The sequence below is a fragment of the Lepisma saccharinum genome, chromosome 7, assembly GCF_977018435.1.
Source record: "Lepisma saccharinum chromosome 7, izLepSacc3.1, whole genome shotgun sequence".
NCBI classification, from domain to species: Eukaryota; Metazoa; Arthropoda; class Insecta; order Zygentoma; family Lepismatidae; genus Lepisma; species Lepisma saccharinum.
The window spans coordinates 7,611,110-7,635,930 of record NC_139235.1 but is presented as its reverse complement, the minus strand read 5'-3'; the positions used below and the strand labels follow the sequence as shown (position 1 = coordinate 7,635,930).

Here is a 24,821-nt window from a genome sequence, read left to right as displayed (position 1 = left end):
CAAGTATAATAAAATATTTATTTGATATGTACACTAATTAACATCAATGAAATGCCAATACTTTCTTCTTGCACATCATGTCTCGTTGTTCACCTTCTATTTCTACAAAACAGTGACATTTTATAAAACTAAAATATCACTTAAAGCATTTAATTGTAACCAACAACAGACAGTAAAATCCCAATTATGATTATAAGTAGCATTCAATTCACTTGCATAGGTTTATACAGAGTGGGCCCCAGCTGGCATGGGGTATAGATCCACCAAGCTTTCTGAAACATTGGAAAATATAGTACAGGCTTCCCCGTAACTTAGCCTAGTGACACTGCCTACGTGCTAGGGTTTCAAATGTGTTGGTGGATTTATACTGTGGAGCCACGTTACTTATTTGTGGCCCACCCTGTATATTCATGGATAATGACCTTCTAAATTTCATTTAAACAAACCTGAATTACAGAATTAGTATATTAATTAAATTTTAAATCCCCACATCCCACAACATAACATTAATTTCTAATACCAAAAAACACATAATAATCCTATATACCTAATGTATAAACTGGAAACAAACAAAAAAAAAACGATTAACTATGTTGGAATTTGGCAGCTCTCTCCAAAATGAAGAAAGGAAATTATCTATACAGAACACTGTCTTTAGTAAGGGGAGGGGGTAAACAGCAGGAAATTATTGCATAATTTTGTATAATAAAAGTAAACTATATGTTAAGATCAATACATAAGATTTCTGATAGAATTCAATCTTTCCCATGAGCTCAAATATATAAACAATCGTAAAAAAATCTCCTTGCTTCTCATGAGGAAGTTCAAATTTGGATATCCCTTGTACGTACACAACAAAGCTTGAACAGAACAAATATTTACTTTCCAAGAACAGAACAAAGGTTTGTTTGCCTTCTGAGAAAAAGTAGAAAGTGCAATACAGGGTCTCCCCAATGACAGAGTAGTAACTTTATCACCTTGTAATCATAAGGTCCTGGGTTTGATACCTGCTGAAGGCACATAGCAGTTCGGATCCCACTATAAACTGTAGGTTCAGTCCCAATTAGCCTTTCTTTGCATAAAGTGGACTTCGGAGCAAATTCCATCAGTCAATCAAAAAGGTTGCACCACAACAAAATAGACTGATGAAAGAGGTTCGAAATGTGTCATACGAAAATTAATTTACATAGCCACGTATGGGTAAATTTAACCCATACACTGGTCGACTCCTACCTGAAAATTACAAATAAAGCATACAGATGGATTTATGTTAATTATTTTCATTCTAACGTTAATCTCATTAAGTACAAACAATACCAGTTCAAAGATTACATAAACTTATCTTTTGGGTAAAAAGTTTTCTTTTCAAATCTGAATGGCAACATTTTCATTCCTCAAAGAACACTTCTAAAAGTTATAATTAAATATGGTTATCAAAATACTTTTTAAAAAAAGGCACTTTTATTTTCATACTTACCAATAATTTAAAAAATAATGATGTATATATGCACGCACTTCGTCTTAAAGGAAAAAATATTTACTCCATATTGGTTCTGTAACAGTGTTTTTCAGTCCTTTGAACAAGTCACTCTCAACAAAATTACTATATCTTTAGTTACCACAAAATTATTTCATGTATCTTTATCATTTTTAATATGTGCACCCACATGCCAAGGTGATATAACAACAATGAATAAATCAAGCCAAAAAAAGAATTACAAAATAAGCTCCTAGCCTGCTTATTTTTATAAGAAGAAAGCAAGAAATGTTATCAAAACAAAGATAATGTAATAGATCTGGTGAATTTTTGAAGTAATGAGTAGTTTTTCCTTTGTTAGATATGTACGAGTACATAGGCATGTAGTAAGAGTACATAGCATACTTAAGAAACTCGATGAGATAAGTTCAGTAAATTCTAATTTTATTCTCACATCACACAAAAAAAGTTACTGCTTGAGTTGGTCTACATGTTATGAATGGTGCATGCTTGTTAGTGAATATATACATGTTTTAACATTGTGGGTGCTTCAGGGAAAGTTGATTCAGCCACAATTGTCAATTCTTACTGTTCTGTATTCAACTTCGCCATCTCGTATTTCCGAGCATTGTAAAACGGTTTTTGACAGGTGGGACAACTAAATGAGGAGTTAAGAGTGACTCTGTACTACCTGGCAAGGAAGCCCAGGGCCAATTCAATTCAATATCAATACGTCTGACCATATTGTTGCATGAGCATATTTTGGGTTGCCAACAGTACTCGACATTGATGTGAACTTCTAGGAGCCCAAAGATGTTGGCAACAAGAGCCTGAAGTGGAAAATGTTAGCTGGAGGAGACATTCTATGGTTCAGTAAGATGACAATGAGACAGCTGGAAGGATGCTTTGGGAAAATTTTGCTATCTGGGGGGATATCGTGTGGGTTGGTTACTGGATTCATTAGGGCAACAATGCTACCAGCGTAGGTTACTCATCACAGGATGAACACTGATTTGATGAAATTTATGAATGAACATTGGCAAAGAAACAGCCATGACCAAGATGTAGGAAAGCAATGATAAATAAGCATAAAGTGAAAATTCCAAATTACTGAAAATATTCACATGACATTCTCATCGTCAATGTTTACTTGCATAGGTGTGGCATTGGAGATATTGCAATATAAGCAATCACAGTGTACTGTATGGACTGCATACATCAGAAATCCTGCTCAGAAATTGGCTACACAACATTAATATGACATTCTTGCTACTGCATATGGAAAAAAAGGCAGGCACATACTTAATAGAATCTACTCCAAGAAGCCTAATTATGTCATAGTATCAACAACAAATGATACAGCCATGTTGTTGAAGAAACCTTTTTCACAGAATCTAGGAAGAAATTGTTAATATATAAACAGATCTGGACAAAATACAGGGTAAACTACTAACAATTCTATTTTAACAGAAAGTTCAATAGAAAAGCGTATGATAATAGATGTGAGGCTGTTTTCCATAGCTATGTTTTGATAACAGTGACTGTTCAGTACAAAAAATATAGTATCTAAAACATTTTCATGTTTAACTAAAAGAATGGTGAAACCGTGAAACAAAATAATGATGTTTTACATCGCATTGTTATTGGTAAATTGATCATTTAGAGCTTCAACAACATAGTGGTTGAGAAATTCTGATTAAGAGCAACAGCCATCTAGATTTCATGTTTAATAACTCATTATCACGGATACTCTACAAAAAGATACGATAAGTGGAAGATTAATAACAAAACAATGGAAGAACAAATATGAATTCACACTCCGTTATAAAGATATGCCATTACACATTAACACACTCAGTAAGTAGGCACTAGAATTTTATATTTAATAAAAAAAAAATGACGTACCTTGATAACTCTTGTCTACAATGACACACACACAGTTGTGTTAACAAAAATGCTCAAATTCAAAGCCATAGCTTAAAATATGTATTTCAAGCAAACATTATCTTATACTTACTATTATATTTGAATGCAATAGGCATAACATACACTATGATGAGCTTGAAATAAAAAGAGCACCAACTTTTAACAATAATCTAGAAAATTCGACAAATCAAAGGGAACCCAGGAAATATAAGGAATGGCAGGAATCTCGTTCATCAGACGAAAACAAATGAACAGTAAAAAATGACAAGCACATACACAGCACATACAAAAATGGATCACAAAAGGAAGATCACAGTATGCCCACGTTACCCACAAGACGAAAAATTGAGCATTAGATCACAGTGTCATGTATGCACAGCCAAATATTTCATCGAATCTCGCACGCTTACATAACAGTCTTTCGTATGTATCAATCAATGACATGCATTCTGAATTCGTTTTGAAGAAATAGGATAACTTGTTGCAGAATCTTAACTTTCAAGGCTTGGTTCCCCATCACTAAAGCAAGGAGAGATGCATAGTCTTCTGGTCTCATGTGTTGTACTATGTTGGTGACAGAAGCGGCTAGCCTAACCTGTTCGTCTGCTCTCATTTCTAAAATAACTTGCGCCACTGGCTTAAATTTCTTAGCCATGCTAGCAGCAAGACAGCCACCTACGGCCCCACCTGGAAAGAGAAAATGGCATTAAGATCATTTGAACTTAGGCCTGCTTCAGAAGAAAGAATTTTCCTTGGCATATTTCTTAACATTCCTGCTACGATCATATTATACAATGTAAAGTGAAGAAATCTCATAGCATATTCCACAGATAGAATGGGTCCTAATTTCCTTAGCATAAATATATGCACACACGTTTGTTGCAAGATATCCTGTCTTGCAATAATATTCGATCTGTCAGATAGATTGTTTTGCAAAGAACACTAACAAAGAAAACGGATTATAGTCCAGCAGCGGTATTTGTAATCCCGTGGGTTTTTGAATGAAGGTATTATGTTGCTAGTGTGGTACACAATAACGTGATACCAAGTGTTTTGCCTGCAATTTTGGCAGAAGGCCTGTGTGACGTCATAAATCCAAGATGGCTACCGCTTCATGCACTAACTAAGAAAATCCATCACAACTCCTTTAATAGTGGTTTTTAAAGATTTCTATAGATACATGTTTTGTTCAGAATTGAAAAAGGAACAAAATTGATTCTTACAGGGTTTTTTTCATATCTCACACTGATATATATATATATATAGTGAAGCTATTTTGTGCCCTTTTTGCAAGGATTCTATGCATATTTTACACTTTACTTGACATTCTGGCATATAAAGGGGGGAAAATTACTGCCTGTGATATTTTGTAGATGGCTACTATTGTGACGTATTGCCTGTGTGACATCACACATCCAAGATGGCTGCCTCTGCAGACATCAACAAACAAAAACTACCCTATCTCCTTAACTCCTTTAGGAGTAATTTTGACCATTTGGAAGTTTGGTGGGTTTTTACACGAAGGGAATACATGTGTATGAAGAATGCTTTTATTTGGAGGCATGCAATCATGTATTACATACATGATGTCAAATCCAAGATGGCCACCTTGGAGGTTCTGCACATGATATACTGTCCATATCCTGATTTAGTTCCTTTATCAGATTTTTCCACAGGCATTTTCTGTTAATAAAAAACAAGTGAGAAATATTAATTATTATTATTTGAATTTTGAATCTTATTTTTAAAAGTTTGGGTGTGTCAGCACTTACGCTATTTTGCACCAGTCACATTATACGGGGTCCAGCCCCTTACCGTTACAAATAACAACTCTAATGTTGCATAAGTAAAATCTTAAAATATTCTGACTTCCGTTAAAAGCTGAGGCTGTAAAGGGACACTCGGCACATATAAGGACAAAAAAAGGTCAACACAGAATTATACTAGCCATAGGGCCAGTTGCCAGAGCCTCGTTTGTCTGCAAAATGCAGTCCAGGGTGTACTATGTGGAAGTGAGGTTGACAATTGTGTGTCCTATGTGGAAGGATCACCCCTTACACCCCTAATTATTATGATTATTATCATTATCATTTCTATTATTATAAATATTACAGTAAAGGAGTAATAACATCGCCTGTGAATTCCGCATTGTCTTCTGAAATTTAAGCAGCTCACCTGTCATCAAGATTGAGAGTGGTTGTAATCATTTGGGAAATATCATGTTATCATTATAGTCACTTTATTCAAATTCCTCATCACTCTTATCAGAGTCTCTGTCCTGTAAGTCATTGTTTTCACAGTTTTCTTCATCTGCACTACAAAGACACAGTTCAGTACGTCGCAGGGACTGATCTCGGCATATGCATGAGCATTTCCTATTTCCGCAACCACATGTCAACTGTAATCTTCTCTGAAGTTCTGCGTACTGTGAATATGACAAGAATGATATTTTTGTCATCCTCATTTTCTTCATTCTCCATTCAACAGCCTATTGGGCTGGGTAGATTTAGATGTTTCTTTTCTGCTTTTATTTCACTCCAATATACTTGGAAGTAACTCCACCTGGTGAAAGGTGTGAGGGTCACTTTGGCGGTAGCATTCACACTATCTATTAATGGTATCCCAGTTTGTGTTTGTACTTGGAAAGAAGGCAAGAAAGTGGTTGTTGAATGCATTTGATGGCGCAGAAGATGATGTGCTTGCATCTTGCAAATCTTGGTTCTCCTGGATTCGATGAACAAAATGAAAGAATGAATTGATTTATTTTACTTCTCGTTTCTGCAACTTTTGGCTACTTTCAAAGATGGAATAGATCAAAGGACAATCACAAACACATATGGGCAGCACACAACTCAAGTCCCATGGGTCCAGATGCCAGAGCATTGATTGATTGATTGAGTTGGTGTTTTATTTAAGTCCACTTTATGCACAGTAATGCTAATTGGGACTGGACCTAAAATTGAAAGTGGGATCTGAACTGCTATATGTGCCTCCACCAGGTAACGAACTCGGGACCCCTTGATTACAAAGCGACTGCGATACCACTGTGCCATCGGGGAGGCCCTAGACATCAGAGCAATGTTAGTCTGCTAAATGCAGTCCAGGGTGTACTTCGTGGAAGTGAAGTTGATATTTGGGTGTCTCTTACACACCGAATATGATGACAGGATTTTGCATGACACCAAAATCAAATATTTCGACAAATTACGATGGTATCTGTTCATGAAAGGGATGTTCAAGGCTCACGTCTTGCTCCAACCAAAGTTCCCCTCCCACTTTTTATCAGAAAGAGTCATTTACAAGTATTGGAGTCACATAAAAGCAGAAAAGGATCATCCAATAGGCTGTTGATGGGAAAAAAGAAAATGAGGATGACAAGATCATTCCTGTCATATTTACCCTGCCTAGAGCTCCAGAGAATGTTGAATGAGGAAGTCACATGCGATGTCATTACTCCTTTACCATAATACGGTAGTGTCCAAAAAGTAGAAAAATGGAAGATGGAGACCTGCACGATCACCATAAATAATTACCAAGGAGTGTAACTCATCTTACGCACATAGGCAACAGTACTGCTAGTGTCAAATAGGCCCGTGATTGAAAGGTAAACAAAACACAACATATCAGAACAAGAGTGCCTCATTCTGTATCGAACGCTCATTGTGATCGAAGGACAATCTCTTGGTAAAGTGTTCCATGTACAGTAAGAACATGGCACAAAGACGTCAGCGAAGAATCATCGGACGTCTGGAAGCAGGTCAAACTCAGACTGAATTCACAGTCATTTCCAGGCTTTGACGACAGTTCCAAGATACAGTAGATGTTCATGGTAGGCCAGAAAAAGGTTGTCAACAAGTTGCAGCGCCACAACAGGGCCTATATCTGGCTTTAACTGCACAACAAAACCGGACGATGCCAGCAAGACAACTGTCCACAAAGCTTGCAGCCACCTCAGGGGTTAGAGTTTCTCTCGTTAAACTGTGTATCGGAGACTCAGGACAGCTGGTCTCTGTGTGTGTCCCACTTGATCCAGTGCACAGAAGGGCCGCTTACAGTGTAGTCAGCATCATCGAAATTGAACCCTGAAGGAACAGAGGAACGTGCTCTTTCTCAGATCAGTTCAGATTCAGTTTGCAAAATGATTTCCGTTGCACATTCATGTAGAGAGAACCTTGATCACAATTTAATCCAAGGAATATCGTGAAGAGAGATCAGTTTGGTCAAGATGGAATATTTGGTATGGGAAGACATCATGCTCAATGGACGTACAGAGCTGCGCATCTCTGCTGGAGGTACTCTTACTGCCCAGAGGCACAGAAGCGAAGTACTCCAACAACATGTGTGACTTTTCAGAGGCGCAGTCGGTTCAGACTTCAAATCACCAAATTGGTGGATGACTTTCTTGAAGGTGAAAAAATCCACTGCATGGACTGGCCACCAAGGTCCTCAGACATAAATCCTGTAGTGTCTTAAGGAGACGAGATAGCTAGCGATCCTCCACCAAAGACATTTCCAGAGCCCCACACTCCTCTTCATGGGAAATGGAACCAGCTGCCTTTAGAACTCTTGAACCACCTTGTAAATAGCGTGCTACGTCGTTGCAAAGTTGTGTAGCTGTTAGCAGTAACTTCACCCCATACAACCCTCCTTTCTTCGTCAAGGAAGTATCTTCTATTTTCTTTTCTTGCGTGTGTGTCTTTGCACTAAAAAACAATTGTTAATTTCATGCATTCTACTCTATTGTATACTATATAACGTTTTGATCAATTTTCACTTTGTTTTATGCAGTTCTGTCACTTTATTAATAAAACATTTTCTCATATCTTAGTTATGCTTAACTTTTGGACACTACTGTAGTTATAAAAATTATAATAATATTTTTAACTTTTTAATTATTAACAGAAAATGCCTGTGGAAAAATCTGATAATCGAACTCTAAATCAGGATATGGACAGTAAGTATATCATGTGCAGAACCTCCAAGGTGGCCATCTTAGACTTTGGATCATGTATGGTTTCTGACACATTGTATGTAATACATGATTGCATGCCTCCAAATGAAAGCATTCTTCATACACATGTCTTTCCTTCGTGTAAAAACCCAACAAACTTACAAATGTTCAAAATTACTCCTAAAGGAGTTAAAGGGATAGGGTAGTTTTTGTTTGTTGATGTCTGCAGAGGCAACCATCTTGGATGTATGATGTCACACAGGCAAGTAAAGTGTAAAATATGCATAGAATCCTTGCAGAAAGGGCAAGCAATAGTTTCACTAGATATATCTCCATAACAGTGCGAGATATGAAAAAAACTGAAGAATCAATTTTGTTTCTTTTCGATTCTGAAGAAAACATGTATCTTTAAAAAGATTTCTAAAACCACTATTAAAGGAGTTATGATGGATTTTCTTAGTTAGCGCATGAAGCGGTAGCCATCTTGGATTTATGACGTCACACAGGCCTTCTGCCACATTTGCGGGCAAAACACCTGGTAGTGCGTTATTGTGTACCACACTAGCAACATATTACCGGTAGTCATATATTCCCTTTATTCAAAAACCCACAGGCTATAGAAATATTGACATATGCCCCTGGACTATTAAGAGAATTCTGTTCTTTTTCCTTCTTCAATAAAAATAAAAGCTAAACTGTGAAAAACATTCCTCGGGGCATTTATAAATATGTAGAAATTCAATTGCATCTGGATTAATACGAGGGGAGAGTGTAAAGTTTTGAGCCTCACAGGGAAGGGGTGTTTGAGCTACAGTTTCTCATTATGATTTTTCTACATAATCACAATATCTCTAATCACCCCTAAGATTATTGCACTTATGCATTCTGTGCTGCAATTTGTTTACATTCATCTGGTAGAATGATTTGTCGTGAGTTTCACACCTCTGAATGACCGCCTTCGTCCTTGTGGAAGTGACGCCCTCGAAGTGAATTCTTCGTAGCATGGAAAAGATGAAAATCTGAAGTGGCAGGTTGGGGGAATAAGATGGATGGGGAAGTGCGGTGAAGCCACACTCGACCAAAGCAGCCTGTGCAGCGAGGCCTTGCCGACAGAGGTTCCGAATTACGGCCCTGTCGGCCACTCTCTTCTCTTGACACTTCATTCATTTTCAACCGGACAAAACAATAGAAGAAAACATGTGAATTTCATAAATACACTCAGCATGGGATAACGGAGGACAAGTTGGTCAGAGTCAAAGTTCGGACTCTGACACGATATGGACACAACATACATCTTCGTTTAGGACAAGACTCTACAAGAATTTCGGGCAGATATGATAGTCTGGAGAGAGCATTCTCATTCATCTATAATTCATCTTTTCCTTCATTGACAAGGGGGGTCCTTTTGAATTAGTTATGAACCAACCATAAACCTCTCGCTTTATAATTTGCTACATCCTGGTGACTCTCGATTCCCAAGGTTCAATTGAGTCACACTTCAATATACACTTGGGTTAATGTGAATGGTTCAATAAATAAGTTTATTATGGTGTTCACTCGATGTATATTTTACTTGCGAATATTATCTATATTACAGACAAGTTCACATATTATCATACAATAAAAAGCTTTGTTGTCCTTTGCCGAAACACTGATTTAGTGGGTTTACGAAAGTCAGAGTAAATAATAATTTGAATGAAATTAATTTAAGCTTTTCTTTCAACTTCCTTAACTTTATCATTGGAAAGCAAAAGGAATTTCCAAAGCTTTTGAAACAAAAATTGTGATCTAATGCCCATTTGTATGGTTAAGCAGCCAGTAGGCTTAGGAGGCTTTATGGGAGGTGCAAAATTGTGCAGAATATGATCAAGATTAGAACAGGATTATGGGCCTGAGGGCTGCAGCTCCTGGCCTTCACAGGGACGATGCATCAAATTGCTTTGAAAATGTGACACATAATGAAAAGAAATAGATACTTGAAATGTGGCAAAAATATAGAAATATAATTAACTGTCTGCCATAACTTGGCCAAAAAGTTATAACTGAAACAGTGTAGAAGGGGTGGAGTGGAGTTGCTGGATGTTATCAACTCCGGGCTTCCGGCCTGGGTATGATTAAGGTAATCTGTTAAACAAATAAAAACCACTTCTTCGCGTTGCTTCCTCCAGCAACACACAAAGTTGTTTAGTTAGGTCTATATTGAAATACTAAGGCAGAGGTAATTTGATATGTCCCTTTCATCATCACGATTTTATATACCTGTCATCTTCTAATTTTGATATGCTATCAAAAATAATATATATATATATATATTCGTTCTAATAAGAAGCAATCACAAAAATAGATTTTGATAAAACAGCTCTGTAGGTTTGAAAAATAGCTGCAGAATTATTGACTTGATAATGAGTTAGCAACCGTATTTAAAAATCTTCTTACATGAGTTGTTGTTTTAAGTGCACTTTATGCACAGATAGGCTAATCGGGACTGGACCTACGGTTTAAAGTGGGGTCAGAACCACTATGCAGGCGCGTCGCGTGATAATGTTCGCATGAGCACGTGAACACTCATGTATATGTTTTAAATTACGTACATATTAAATGCACACACACACACACACACACACACACATATATTTAATTGAAAAAAATACTTTTTTGATGTTCGAATATATACACACAATTTACTCGGAGTTGACGTCTTTCACGTCTGATAACTTTTTTAGATAGTTGGTAACACTGACTCCTGTGTTGCACGGTTGCGATGAACACAATTGCTGTGTTGTGTGTTGTGAACTGGCAGCTAACGGGCTGTTGGCCACTATACCGCGAAAGTGTTCACTGGGCTCTGCGAACATATGGTGCTGGGAGCCCTGATTCAAGCGGCAATACTTCTTGCATTCGGCACCAGAGTGCAGCATATACAAGGCATGCCTAGGGGGACTCGAGACGGTCTCACTACATAGTTGCAAACTTTAGTGAGAAGTCGCTAAACCTGGCGGATTTTAAATTCCAGTGGGATCTAAAGTTCACGGAATAGTGACGAGCGACTTTTCTTTATAAACTAGTCTGCAGGAGTTACATATCTTTCAAGGTTTATATGATTTGCGCATGTGCGGCTAAGGGCCATTCAGACTGTGCAACTTTTTTTTAGTAATCGACGCTTTTAATGAAAAATAAAAAAAGAACTCTCACCGAATTAAATTGCAAAGGAAAGTGCCGACTACATTTACATCAATTGAACGCGCATTTTTCTGGTAACTATACTCAGAATAGTATGGAGTCCTAGGCCTAAATAGCTGTTACCGTAAAAAATTTAATTGATGTTAGTAAATTATTTTACTATTCTCTACGTTATTGGAATATGCTTATTGTGAAGAACAAAATATAACTTTCAGAATACTAGAGATGCATTTTTGCTACACATAATATTTTCTTCTTTGAAGTTAGAAAGTTAAAATGAAATATGCATAAAATTCTCATTTGAAATTAAGTATTTTTTAATGTACATATAAACGCACAAACATTGAAATTTAATTTATTGGTTGGAATAAACCTGATGTAAGTTGTTCTTTACAGCACTTTTTAAAAATATATTTTGCATTTTTCACCAGTAAATTTGATTCAGCAACTTTTAGCGCATGTTGAAGATTTAGCAACTTCTGCGTTTCAGTTGTTGGCAACACTGTTGCTGTGGGAGACCTGCAAGGGACACGTTATTTTTGGAAAGGTCAAGTTCCCTTCCTTTTGCGGGGCAATAAAACAGCCTGTTCTCTTTGGCGGCACATTTTCGCGAAAGAGCGAAGCAGAACGAACTGAAGTAAAAAGGATGGACCCTCACCAGCCGGACCTCTACATTGTACAAGAGGTAAGTACTCCCAAACGCGTGTTTAAAAGAACATTCAAAAATGACTGGTACACGAAGTACAATTGGTTATGTGGATGCAACGTTATGAACGCGCTCTTTTGTTTTCCTTGTTTATTGTTTGGAGGCGATAATTTATGGACAAAAACAGGGGTGAAAGGAGGGAAAATACGAAACACGAGGGAAGAAGGAACATATGGAATGTCACATTGACTAATACGTCAATCATAAGCATCCCAACCGAGTTATTGTGGGCGGGGCGAGGTCATTCTGTATAATTCCCAAATATCTTACATACAAAATATTTTTTTCTGGACTGGACGCGTCCTCCCCTCTGTCCCGCTAACGATCCACGTGCTTTCAATGCTGAATGAATGTGGTTGGTTAACATATGGTCGGTGTAATAGAAAGTAGATTGCGAAGTATGGTAGTCTTGCATTGTACATACCTGAGATTGCATGTTATACTAATTAGTTTGCACTAACCATTACTAATTGTAAATTGCGTAATTAAAAGGGTTTTAATTGAATAAAAAATGTATTATTTCAAATATAGCGTGATTTTTGTGGGAAATAGTTGAAAATAAGTTGAACTGTTATTCTTACTTTTTCAATTGAAGATGAAGTTACAAGGGAGGGGAGTAAATCTCCAATCAGTATAAAAAAATTATTGTGAACACCCGTATGTGAACCGCACGCGACGCCACTGCCACTATGTGCCTCCACCGGTGATTGAACCCGGAACCCTTGATCACAAGGCGACGACTCTACCACTACCACAGGTAGGCAAAAAATCTTCTTACAGATACATTTTCCCTATCAGTTATGTAATCATGTGATTTTTCTTGTGGTTAACTAACATAGAATAGGGACGAAATTTTAGAAATTTGTGCTTTATAACATAATACATACAATGTTATTTTTCTATTTATTACTTTTCAGTGATATTTTACCAAAATGTCATTTAACCTATGTAAATATTATGCAGAATGAACTAAGAATTTGATTTATACCCAGGTGTTGCTTTTTTTTACATTTTGCTAATAAGACATTATCCATACTTACTTACGTCAAACGTTAAGCTGTATTTAGCACTCGGAATGCAAACGTGATGTAGTGACACCTTTATCCATGTCGTATTGATTTTAGTTATTATGTATTAGTTTTAATGTGCGAATTAATTAATGTTTAAACGATGTTTTTCATTTTATTGCAAGAGCTTTACGATTAATTCTTTTCAGTATGGGGTTAACCCCTGTATTATGTGAGGGACTCGATTAGCCATTTAGAAATAAATAAATAACAGTCTGCATGTGAAACAAGGTGGCGAACACACTATGTTTGCATTTCTCAGTTCGTCGATTTCATCAACATGTCATATGTAAATCTCGCGATTCACGATTATTGGTACTGCAGGACACTCGAAACACGAATGAAGAGTCTTAAATTTCAGTCCGCATTTGTTGGAAATTCTTTGTCTTGGTCAGTTTGTAAATGCTTGTAAATACTTCTTACAGCCATAGGTGCGCGCATGGGGATGCCAAAGGTACCTGGCTACACCACATGTCTTCTCAAAAAATAAAAAAAAATATGTTAACTATCATTAAAATAATGAAAATAATATCCGTGGTAAAAAGGTAAGGAATTTTGTTTCAGTTGAGATGACCAGCTCGCTATCTATTCCTTTACTATAGTAATCAGTAATCACGTAGTATAGAAATTATTTTTTCCTTTATAAATCGCAGAGCCCCTTCACATATCGGCCCGTACTTATTCTTTTCCGAGGACCGACTTGTTTGTTAATGCAACCTTCCAACATTTCCAATAAGACTTTCATGTTCAAAGACTTTCATGAATGCTCTCTTTCCCTTCTCTTTCAATGACAAGTGTACCAATTCTCAGATTTTTGCTTGCATCTGTATTCTACGGTTTAAAATTATATATAACACATGGCATTACCTATCGAGTGACCAGGTACAGCAATATATTTTATGAAGTAATGTGCATTATAAAACATGGTAAAATTGAAACTACAAGTATTTCGTGAGTGTGATTCAGCTGATAGTACCTATAGAGATAGCCTTGTATTTATCAATTTCAAATGTTTACTTTCATTTCTAACAATATCGACACAGTGATAGTAAAGGCTGTGCTAAACAGAGAGCTGCACATCGGTCAGAATCGCTTACTAGGCCCACCTGGCTGGTCGGGCAGGCGAGTAAAACTACAGACCTGGGTTTTGACACGTCAAGCATCGAAAGCACACAGGTAACGAAGGCCTGGCAAGACGAAGCTCGCTTATCTTCAGCGAATGCTCATTCCGGTTTTGCACAGTCTCCAGATACATGAGTCACGCAGTCACCATTGCCAACTTTTAGATTCTAAAATTGTCAAGGAGCACTTAAAATGTTCATCACTTTTATCAATTTGAAATTGCAGACATTTATTCCTTGCTAGAAAACATTTGTATCACTCACACCCAGTGGCAGCGATTGGGTTCCAAAACTAGGGGGCCAAGGTGCAAAAGTAGGGGGGGAAGGACAGTTTAATTTCCCTTGGTACATGAGGCAAGTGTGGTGCACAAGTGGCAAAAAGTGGGAGGGTGCAACCGCACCCTCTTGGCCCCACCCCTAACACCTGTAAAGGAGTGCGAACCAAGTTTCGCAAGAAGTGCCATCATAAATATTTTGGAACTTTGTGTGACTGGTGGTTGTTCTACATTATACTTTTTTTGGGGTTGCTCCCCTATGGCACAGTGGTAGTGTCGTCGCCTTGTAATCAAGGGGTACCGGGTTCGATACCTGGTGGAAGCACATGATGGTTCGGATCCCACTTTAAACTATAGGTGCAGTCCTGATTAGCCTTATTGTGCATAAATTGACCAAATAAATGAATCAATCAAACAGATTTTCTCTCTGGTGTAATTTTGTAAATTCAATATCCGAATTAGTTGCTCAAGATTCCCCTCCCCCCCTGAACACTAAGGCACGATGGTCCATAAAATGGAACATGAAATCAGAATTTACATTATAAAAGGTTTTTGAATATTGTCATCTCTTTCAACAAATCTCGTCGTTCGCTCATGTTGTTGCTAGTTACCTAGTTCTCAGACCGATTGATAGTAATACGATGCAAAATATAATTGTTAGCTTGTATTTTCATACGGGTGCAAATAGCAGGCAATGCTATTTACACATTTCAACAAACAAACAACGTAAAAATGAAACCAACAGAAGATTTATGATTTCAAGACCAGAAACGTGTCATAAAATGAACAAGACACACAAACCTTATCAAGACCTTCGAAACAAATGTGGAAAATATGCGGTAGTTGGTTTGACATAATAATGACACTAATTTGAGAAGTTACAAAATCTTAGGTGCAGTGGCGTAGCAACATATCGCAAGGCCCTCGTCGAGATTAGAATGCAAGGCCACATCCGTTCTTTAAGTTTGAAATATCAATGTAAATTAATACACAGTCATCAAGGAAACGTCAGCAAATTATCATATTTATATAATAGCCTATAATAATAATTAATTTCTGACAAAACTTATATTTAATAGTACGCGACAGAGAAATTTACACTTGGCAGAGCTACAGTAACACGATGCTGGAATTTTCATTAACCTAGTAATAGTACATTTTTAAGATGTTCTTTAGGCAGTAAGACAACTGAAATATCCTTAAATGTGCTAAACTTTTTTTAAAAAAAATCAGAAATACAAAGTAAGAATCTTGAAATAGAACCTATATATTATTTCATGAGTCGTTCTTTGTTTCCTCATTTCAAAGTTTGTAGGATGTAAATGTCACAAACCATGGCTTAAGTAGAAAATATCGAAGGACGCACATAAAATGTTGGTGCTTGATAGAGCAGGGGGAAAGGGGTGTGCTAAACCACAATCCGGTCTAGGGCCCCAAAGTATCTACCTACAAGCTCTTCGGCACAATCGGTTTCAACATCAACAAATCTTAAAACGATAGTCACTTGCACCATAAGCGTGAAATCTTTGGTGTAATCAATTGATACAGCTAATTTGACTTTTTTTAATTAGCAGTTTTGACTTTGTTGCACATTAATTGTACCAGTTAACTTTGAATTTTAGGACTTAGATGATAATAATAATTGTGAATCTCATTTTGTTGTTACGTCTTAATGTTCTCGTAATATTAAATATTTGATGCAGTGGTGTAACAAAATCGTAAAGTACGCGTCCGCAAGAAATAAATTTGTGTCACTCAAGTACAGTCAGATTCTTCCAGGAAATTAATGTAATTACTTAGAATGGCTGTTTGTGGCTACACTTACATTACTAACTATACAAATCGATGCTCTAACTCTGAATTTTCAAATATTACAACATATCTTTCTTTGACATTTATGTATTCAAAAGAAGAAAATACAAATACTTACTTATCCCTTCCCCCCAAACAGAAGGCGGTACAGGATACAGAGAACACTGGAAGCTAGTGTAGAGCTATCAAGGAGAATAAACTTTCCCAAAGCACTTGATTTCAGATTTAAGCACATTCCTGAAACGTAGAACTTGATCAGGAAATTCGGAAGATAAATCATCTTCATGCCCATTACAGAGGGCAATAGCTGCATCTGAAGTTGTAGGAACGAAGGAAGAACTGCTAATATTATCCATACCCTTCTTCAGTTTAAAACACCGGAAGCATTTAAATGCCCCATACTTTGCTCCGTGGCAGTTTGAGGTGCTTTACCTTTAACATATTAAAATCGGGTAGGCTATGCAAGGTCACGGGACAAGAAAAGCCAAGATAAAGCACTTTTTATTCAAGAAAATAATAAATGGATAAAAATGTCCAAGCAATTTTTGCGTTGATGTTTCACATGAGAAATGAGAATTATTTTAACTTTTTCAGGGCCCCTTAGGCTTCGAGCTCCCTCCCGCCAGCCTCTGATTTGACGTATTCATTCAAATTATAACGTTAAACTAGAATATAAAGCCAGATAAAAAGGTCTTAATTTTATTGCCTACAAAAAATTAGCCTTTTCTAGGAGGGAGAATCAAATGAAAACCGCAAAAGTGCCATTAAAAATCTTTTTTTCTTTCTAGGCATTTGGAAATTTGCAGACACAGTCCTTGACGTCTTTCCGAGCTGGTAGTACAAAGCATTGCAGGTAGGTGGGGTTGGATGTGAGTAACAGCTGATTCTAGATGGCGGCACCACTACGCAGATGCACCAAGCAGGAACAGCGTGAAGTTATTTGATTTTTATGGAATGAAGGTGTGAAACCGGTTGATATTCATCGGAGAATGCAGACAAAGTATGGGGACGCCTGTCTGTCACAGTGGCAAGTCCACGATTGGTGCAAGAAATTTGCAGAAGGTACGACTTTATTGACTGATGCTCCCCATCCGGATCAGGCTCAGCGAGTTGTGACAGAGGAGTCCATAGCCGCAGCAGATCGGCTTATTCAGGAAAACCGGTGAGTCACCCTGGCTGAAATGGCTTTCTTGCTGAATATGAGCTTCGGTTGAGTACAACACATAGTGCATGACGAACTCCGCTACAGAAAAGTGTCCGCCAGGTGGGTTCTGATATGCCACTTCAAAACCAACACTACGACATATATCGGTATTGCTGAATGCTAGAGCACACAACAAGCTAGCGATATTTAAATAATTAACTTTTTGCACTGTACAACTACGCATGGAATATATATATATATATTTTTTTTGTAATCATTGCTTACATGCATAGGCGTGCACAGACCCTCTGATTAGGGAGGATAAAAGCCTTGATGAAAGTTCCGTCAGGAAAGAAAAACTTCATTTTATCTCACTGTTTTAGCTTCACTGAATTGATGTGTGTGTGTGTGTGTGTATAATACAGCAACATAGCGAGGCACCATAACGAATAAATAAATTGTCTCTGAAATGTGCCGCGCTTCTTTTCCTTCAAACAATTGTGTTCATGCATTTAAGCAAACTGTTTAGAAGCAAGAGTCTGAAGTACTTAATGGTTATAACTTCTCTCTCTGGTAATTTACAATGGATTACAGAAAAGAACAAACTTGCGAACAAAGCGAGCAAGAAAATTTTTAGGTCCAAATTTTTGCAAACTGAAAACAATATTGATTTAATATGGCACAAAAAAATTTATGGGATGCCATGGGATTCTCTTTTACAATTTTCTTCATTTAGATCGTTCGGCACCCAGGATCAAAACTCCTGCCGTTCTCTAGCTACAACTCTGAACTTGACAAGACTAAGAAAAGCAGTTACTGTGAACGAAGCGAGCAAGAAAATTTTACGAAATGTGTATAAAATTTGATATCGAGGGGGGCAATTTTCCTTTGTACCATCCTGCAGGTGCTCTTGGCCGTCTGGAAGAAATAATGCAAGAAAGACGTGAAAATTAATTCCATGTTGATTGTCCTTTTGTCCTGCTACTCTTAGATTCTACTAGAGTTGCTTTTCTTAACTCAATGTTTGCCCCCTAGAATTGAGTTCCGTCCAATGTTGGGCATTGTCCCCCCTGTGGTTACGCCACTGCACCTGCTTCCCCCGTAGTTGCTTTGAACTTTAATCGGCTTGAAAATACTTTATTTTCTTTAAGAGCATAATATCCTTTAATAACAGCGATAAGTTTCCTCTACACTAAATTTCTAGGTGAAAGTATATTAATGTAGGGATATGGATGTCTGGAAAAGGGAGCCAGGATGGCCACACCTTCACCTTAGAAATCGAATGTCAGGCTAAAAGTATATATTTCACACGTATAATTTGATTTCAGTTATAGTAATTTACATTAATGCGATAATTTCAAATTCAAGTGTTGTCTTTTGTGGGGACAACACTATTATCGGGGTAATATACCCCATGGAAAAATATCTTGCTTGACCCTCCGTTGAAAAAATCTTCGGACGTCCATGATTAGCGGGGGCAACTGGCAACTGCCCCCCCCCCCCCCCATGCACACGCCTATGCTTACATGCACGCCATGCCCCTGCTGGACACAATTTAATAATACTACGAGAATGTTCTACATATTTTAAATAATGCAAATGCAGTACTGCATGTAAATCAAAGTTTCTTACCTACAGCTAACCCAATAGGTCCAAGCAAAAGTCCTCCAACTACAGTTGTGCACCCTGCAACTAGGCCTCCCTTCATGGCCTCACTGACCGTAACTCTCAAGTTCTTTTCTTCGGCCAAAATATTAACCACAGACAAAACTTCTCTTGTGTCTAGAGGCATGTTTATCTACCTGCAACATAAAATAGCAAGATAAATGTTACTGTAATTTGATAGGCTACATACAAAGAAATTCCAAGCAATGCATTACATGTAGAAATTTCAGTGAAAAATGCAGCCTTAAGCAGGACTTCAACCTGGGTCTCAAGCCCTGGTTTCGCCTGATTTCCACTGTAGCTGTTTTACTTGTGTGGAATTTTGTCTGTCAGTGCTACAGCAAAGGTATCTCTTGGCTTTGGAACACTGGTGAGGCCAGAACTGGCTTGGTAGCTCAGTTAATGTTGACCTCCATGGCAAAGTGGTTAGCACAGCAACAGCACATTACAACACCAGGGTTCCCACGTTTCAATCCCATGTATGGATGTTCGTGTTTGTCCTCAATGTGAAAAAGCAGAATTGAGTAAAAAATGACACATATGAAAAATAGAGAAAAAGAACGAAGTCTAGGGGTTATCCTTTATCAGAAAAAAAAAAAGCTGGTACAGCAATAGCACGATATGCCAGAGACCCAGGTTCAAATCCTGGTCAAACCTGCATTTTTCGCTAAAACATAAACACAGTAGGGTGTGGCAAATGGAATATATGTGTCTACACTGAAAGAAACCAGGCAATGTTAATGTCAACAGTGTTCTGAAGGCAACAGATCCCATTCCGTTAAATGGCAGAGGCAATTCCACACAGGTGAAACAATGAAAGCAGAAATTCAGGCGAAGTCAAGAGGCTGACTTGATAATCAGTTGGGGTTGAGTTAGTGTTTTTTAAGTCCACTTTATGCACAGTAAGGCTAATCGAGACTGGACCTACAGTTTAATGTGGGATCCGAATCACTATGTGCCTCCACCGGATATCGAACCAGGGACTCCTTGATTATAAGGTGACGACACTACCACTGCACCATAGGGGAGGCGGTAATCAGTTGGTAGAGGAATGGTAAGGTATGCCAGACCTCAGTTCGAGACCTGTTCACGTCTGCATTTTTCGCTAAAATTTCCACATAGTAAATCTCCTGGGTGCACCAAGTCTTAAAGAAATGCATTACAATTCGTTATTTCTAACCTTCAAATAATGAAATTGATATTTCAGATGTGCAGAAACATTCTTGTGTCTACTAGCGAACATAAACATAAAATAAAAACAATAATTAAGAGCAACATGTAATATAAAATACACACATTATTTTTAACTATATGCCTAGATATTAAATTTAGCAATAAACAAGTGCTGAAAAAAACTGCAATGCAAACATGTAGAAAGAATTTATGAACTAATCATTTATATTTTCTTCAACTGTGCACCATAAAACATTATTTTCAGATGACTGCAACATGAAGAAACACATAAACACACATTGAACAAGCTACCAATTAACATAACTAGAATCACTTAAACAATTTAAGAAAGAGATAAAGAAATAACCATAACTTCATTGATACCATTCAATTATACGAATACCTAAACATGTAAAGTTATGTAATTTTGTATGTGTTTTACTTGCAATGTATATACTGAAGAAAAGGATATAATATTATTTAAAATATCATTTATTTCTACAAGTATGTCAATCAATACATGATTACACATAGTGTCACTTCTGTTATGCTGTAATAACCAAGGTGTTTATATTTTCTTGTAAAACATAAATATGAAATCTTAAGTGCTAATTTTAATGTATATACCAAAGTTCGAACGTATAATATCTCCCAGTGCAGGAATGTAAAAAATATATGTTTGTACATTGTGTCAGTTCTGTTGTTCCTATGTTACAAAGGTAATTGTATTATTTTCTTATTGTAATCAAAATGACATGTTCCATACCATTTGTGGCACAAAAGCCACTGTAACTTGTTCAAAGGAATGCAAATAAACAAATCAAATAAATCTATAGAATATGCCAACTTAACTGAGACGCTTGGAATAACATAATTAGATCATTTCAAATCATTCTGCAGAATGATCCTTCCACCTTCACTTTACATGAAATTGCTCATTATTTACACTATGAAGAAAGATCAACTCAAGTAACATGAAAGGAAGAGAAATAGTAAAAAAAACTGACACTTCCTCATGAGCAGGCTACAAACTTTCCTTTCATCTAGCAGATGGTGATGTAATGAAAGAACAGAACATAGCAGAAACATGATGATCCACATGTCCCCAACACCCTGCAAAATTTGAACACACCTTAAAAATTTTCACAATGGCCCAAAATTCATGGTCATTTTGGCTCCTCCCCAACCTCCTCCTAAGATGCAATACTCTTTACTACATATGAGGGTTTGGTACACTGGAGTGCTTTGAATCCCACTTTAAACTGTAGGTAAGGTTTCTAAACCTTATCGGAACATTAACTGGGTTTCTAAAATATAATTTTCAAAAATATTTTTCTATACAGGTACCAGTATATATGGAACGGTACAGTTGGATGCATATGTATTACCAGATGATTTGTGAATAGCTATTTGTCAAATATTTTTCTCTAGTGTTTTTGAGGAATTAGATTGTGGTGATGTGGAAAAGAGATTGTCACCTGCTTTGATATATTCTATTTCATATCTTGAGCCACTGATTGTGTAAAACAAAGAGAATGAACTTAGCGACTAGCAATTTACCTGGTAATATTTATGCATTACACTTTATTCCAATTTTGTTGTCACATTCAAACTCCTTCCCAAAATAACTAGAACGATATCCACATTTAACACCAGCAAAATCCAACTAAATTTTGGCACAGTATTTTTCTCAAGCTTCACTATTACATGGCTTAAGTAATTATGTTCACCTCAAACTCAGATAATGTTTCAAATTCGCATTAGATTCTGTGTTAAAAACTATATTTCATGGTACGTATGGTGTTCGAAGTGAGGGGGATGGTATTTATTCATTTCTTGGCCTCCAACAGAGGAAAAAAATCTCCAATTACAGGAGAGCTTACACATGTGTACTTTTATTCAAATAATAAACATATACCTAACAACGAGTACATACATAAAGTCATACACACACGTGTATTTACATACATGAGATAATAAAGTAAAGTAAGTGTAACAACATACACAGTCACTATAGATATGTAACAAGAGAAGAATAAGCAAAACACAATGAAAATAATTGTAGAATAATGCAAAATAATGTAGAGTAGAATGGACTCTCATATAACTGGTATATTTAAAAAATTGATCTTAATGTTTTTACATACACAGTGGCACACTGAAATCCAAATGTTCATGTGCCGTCGAGATATTATTATATATAGAACAGATTCTGAATAAAGGAAAAGATTTGTATTTTTCTGTTCTTGGGATACCACAAATTAAAAGGTGTCGCACCCGAAGATTAGATTTTCTAGCATTAAATTGAACCTGATGAAGAAAAGTATGAGTTAAATGTGTTTTCACTATATCTAACTGGTACTATTGTCTGGAATTCCATTTACTGTTTTCCCTCCCATTTCTGAGGCTTACATAACAAAACTCGGTAACGATTAGATAAGACGGAGACATATTTCTTGAAATTTACAGGAGAAAAGACGAGAAAGTACTTACGGAATTGAGTTCTTGTGGACTTTCTGAAGCCGCGGAAATTGTTTTTTCGAAACGTGCAACTTATTTGGCCTGTAAGTAAGGTATTTTTCGTCATTCATGCATCTCCGTTGCACGATAGCTCGTGCCACCATTACCGTCGACTACGTGAATCAAATGTTCCGTGCGTTCGATTACATAACCTCCTGTCAGTGCAGAAACCACGCGGTAGTTTTACAAGATGACATGTGAGCGGGATTTTTTTTTTCCAATTTAATTTTCTGTTTGCCTAACCTAACTGAATCTAACCTAACCTTCCGTGAATGGTTTGTGGATTAATAACAATCATTTTTCGGTTAATAAGTGTTAGTGTAACAACCACGCGGCAGTTTTACAAGATGACGTGTGAGCGGGTTTTTTCTTCCAATTCAATTTTCTGTTTGTCTAACCTAACATAACCTTCCGTGAATGGTTTGTGGATCAATTTTCGCTTAAAAACCTTTTGTGAATAGTTTGTGCGGCATTTATCGGTTCATAAGTTTGGAAACACTGCACATCAGCTGAAGATAGACAACGTGAGTCAAGATTTGCCCGCCGAATTACCTACGACCAATAAATAATTATAATGTTAAAAATAACGCTTTTTTCATGGAAAAAAAGTGATCCAAAGTTGAAAAATGTTCCGCTATGCATATGAGGTAAGTAGAAATGAATTTTATTTGAAAATAAACGAGTTAAATGTGTCTCCGGCTTATGTAACTGGTACCCAAAACTCTTTTAATAAATTCTTAAAAGATAATTTAATCTCGTAAGCAGACACTTGATTCTTCTTGTAGTATAAGTATCCTATAAATCTATCACTTAGCATAATTTTCGCAAAGAATCTATCCAGCTGTCTCACTGTCACCATGTTAAACTGCAGGGACTGTCGACCAAACATACCCCCAGCTACTAACTTCCTGCACATCCCCCAGTTAACATTTTCCACTTTAGGTGCTGGCCACATACATACATGATGATAATAGGTTCATGTAATTTTGGTGCATTCTAGCATACACTGTGATGTGTGGGAGACAGTATGAAGTAATGAGAAAAACAAACTATGGGCATGCTATTTAAATATCGGATAAATATTTATTGTCGTATGTAATTTTAGTTTAGTTACTAAAGCCACTGTTAATTCACCATGAATCTAGGCTAGAATATAAGTTTTCTCAAGACTTTACTGGAACAGCTGCCAATCGAAATTCAAGAAAGCATTATCCTAATTCAAATATTATTCATGGTAAGGAAATAGATGGCTTGTGCATTTTTCGATTCTTATTCTTAAAAAGTAGGACAATTTTGAACATTCTTGTACCTACAAAAACAAAACGATTACAATTCGACTATTAACATTTATCTCAAAATATAAACTTATTTTTACTCAAATATCGTTACAAAAGGGTGTACTAAAGGCAAAAATATTGAAATAATACTTTTAGCTTGAAACTACAAACGCGCAACTCACCTAAGTATTTACAATATTGTGTAAATGGCAAGTGTGTTCGAGATGAAAGCTCGCTCATTGACACAGCTGTAAGCTACAACTACAATCGAATGCAATAGATTTAAAAATACTTCTTACTTGTGTATTTCCAAAACACCGCAACAGTCTTACCATCCATACAAAGGGAGAAGGGGGAAATTATTATGTAAGCATCACATCGATTCATTTACAACCACGTACTCCTTTCAGAAATAACCACGTATTCTATCTTTGTGTATCTTCTGCTAGTCACATGAACTGTTTGGCCGGAAAATCTAAACTTTGTATAACAGAACTACTTGAAAGTACGGTGTGCGGAATGGAAAG

At 36.8% G+C, this 24,821-nt stretch overlaps 1 protein-coding gene across 5 annotated transcripts; it reads right to left on the bottom strand.

The window, feature by feature from the left end:
• LOC145989700 (protein Nazo-like) lies at positions 1 to 24,821 on the bottom strand. 5 transcript variants are annotated; one of them, XM_083124937.1, is made up of 3 exons: positions 24,696 to 24,821; positions 19,292 to 19,461; positions 1 to 4,090 (listed from the first exon to the last, which is right to left on the bottom strand). In XM_083124937.1, exons 2-3 carry the CDS (start codon positions 19,449 to 19,451, stop codon positions 3,834 to 3,836), a joined length of 417 nt encoding a protein of 138 aa, XP_082981063.1. In that variant the 5' UTR covers positions 19,452 to 19,461; positions 24,696 to 24,821; the 3' UTR covers positions 1 to 3,833. The 5 variants fall into 5 exon arrangements, with proteins under 5 accessions (XP_082981063.1, XP_082981061.1, XP_082981060.1 ...); XM_083124935.1 differs by having other exon boundaries at positions 24,627 to 24,786; XM_083124934.1 differs by having other exon boundaries at positions 24,594 to 24,780.

Excerpts from the sequence above, each read along its gene's own strand:
- LOC145989700 (XM_083124937.1), bottom strand. The coding sequence starts at position 19,451 with ATGCCTCTAGACACAAGAGAAGTTTTGTCTGTGGTTAATATTTTGGCC. Across the intron at positions 4,091-19,291 it reads ACCTATTGGGTTAGCTGTAG|GTGGGGCCGTAGGTGGCTGT; the intron begins GTAAGAAACTTT and ends TTCTCTTTCCAG.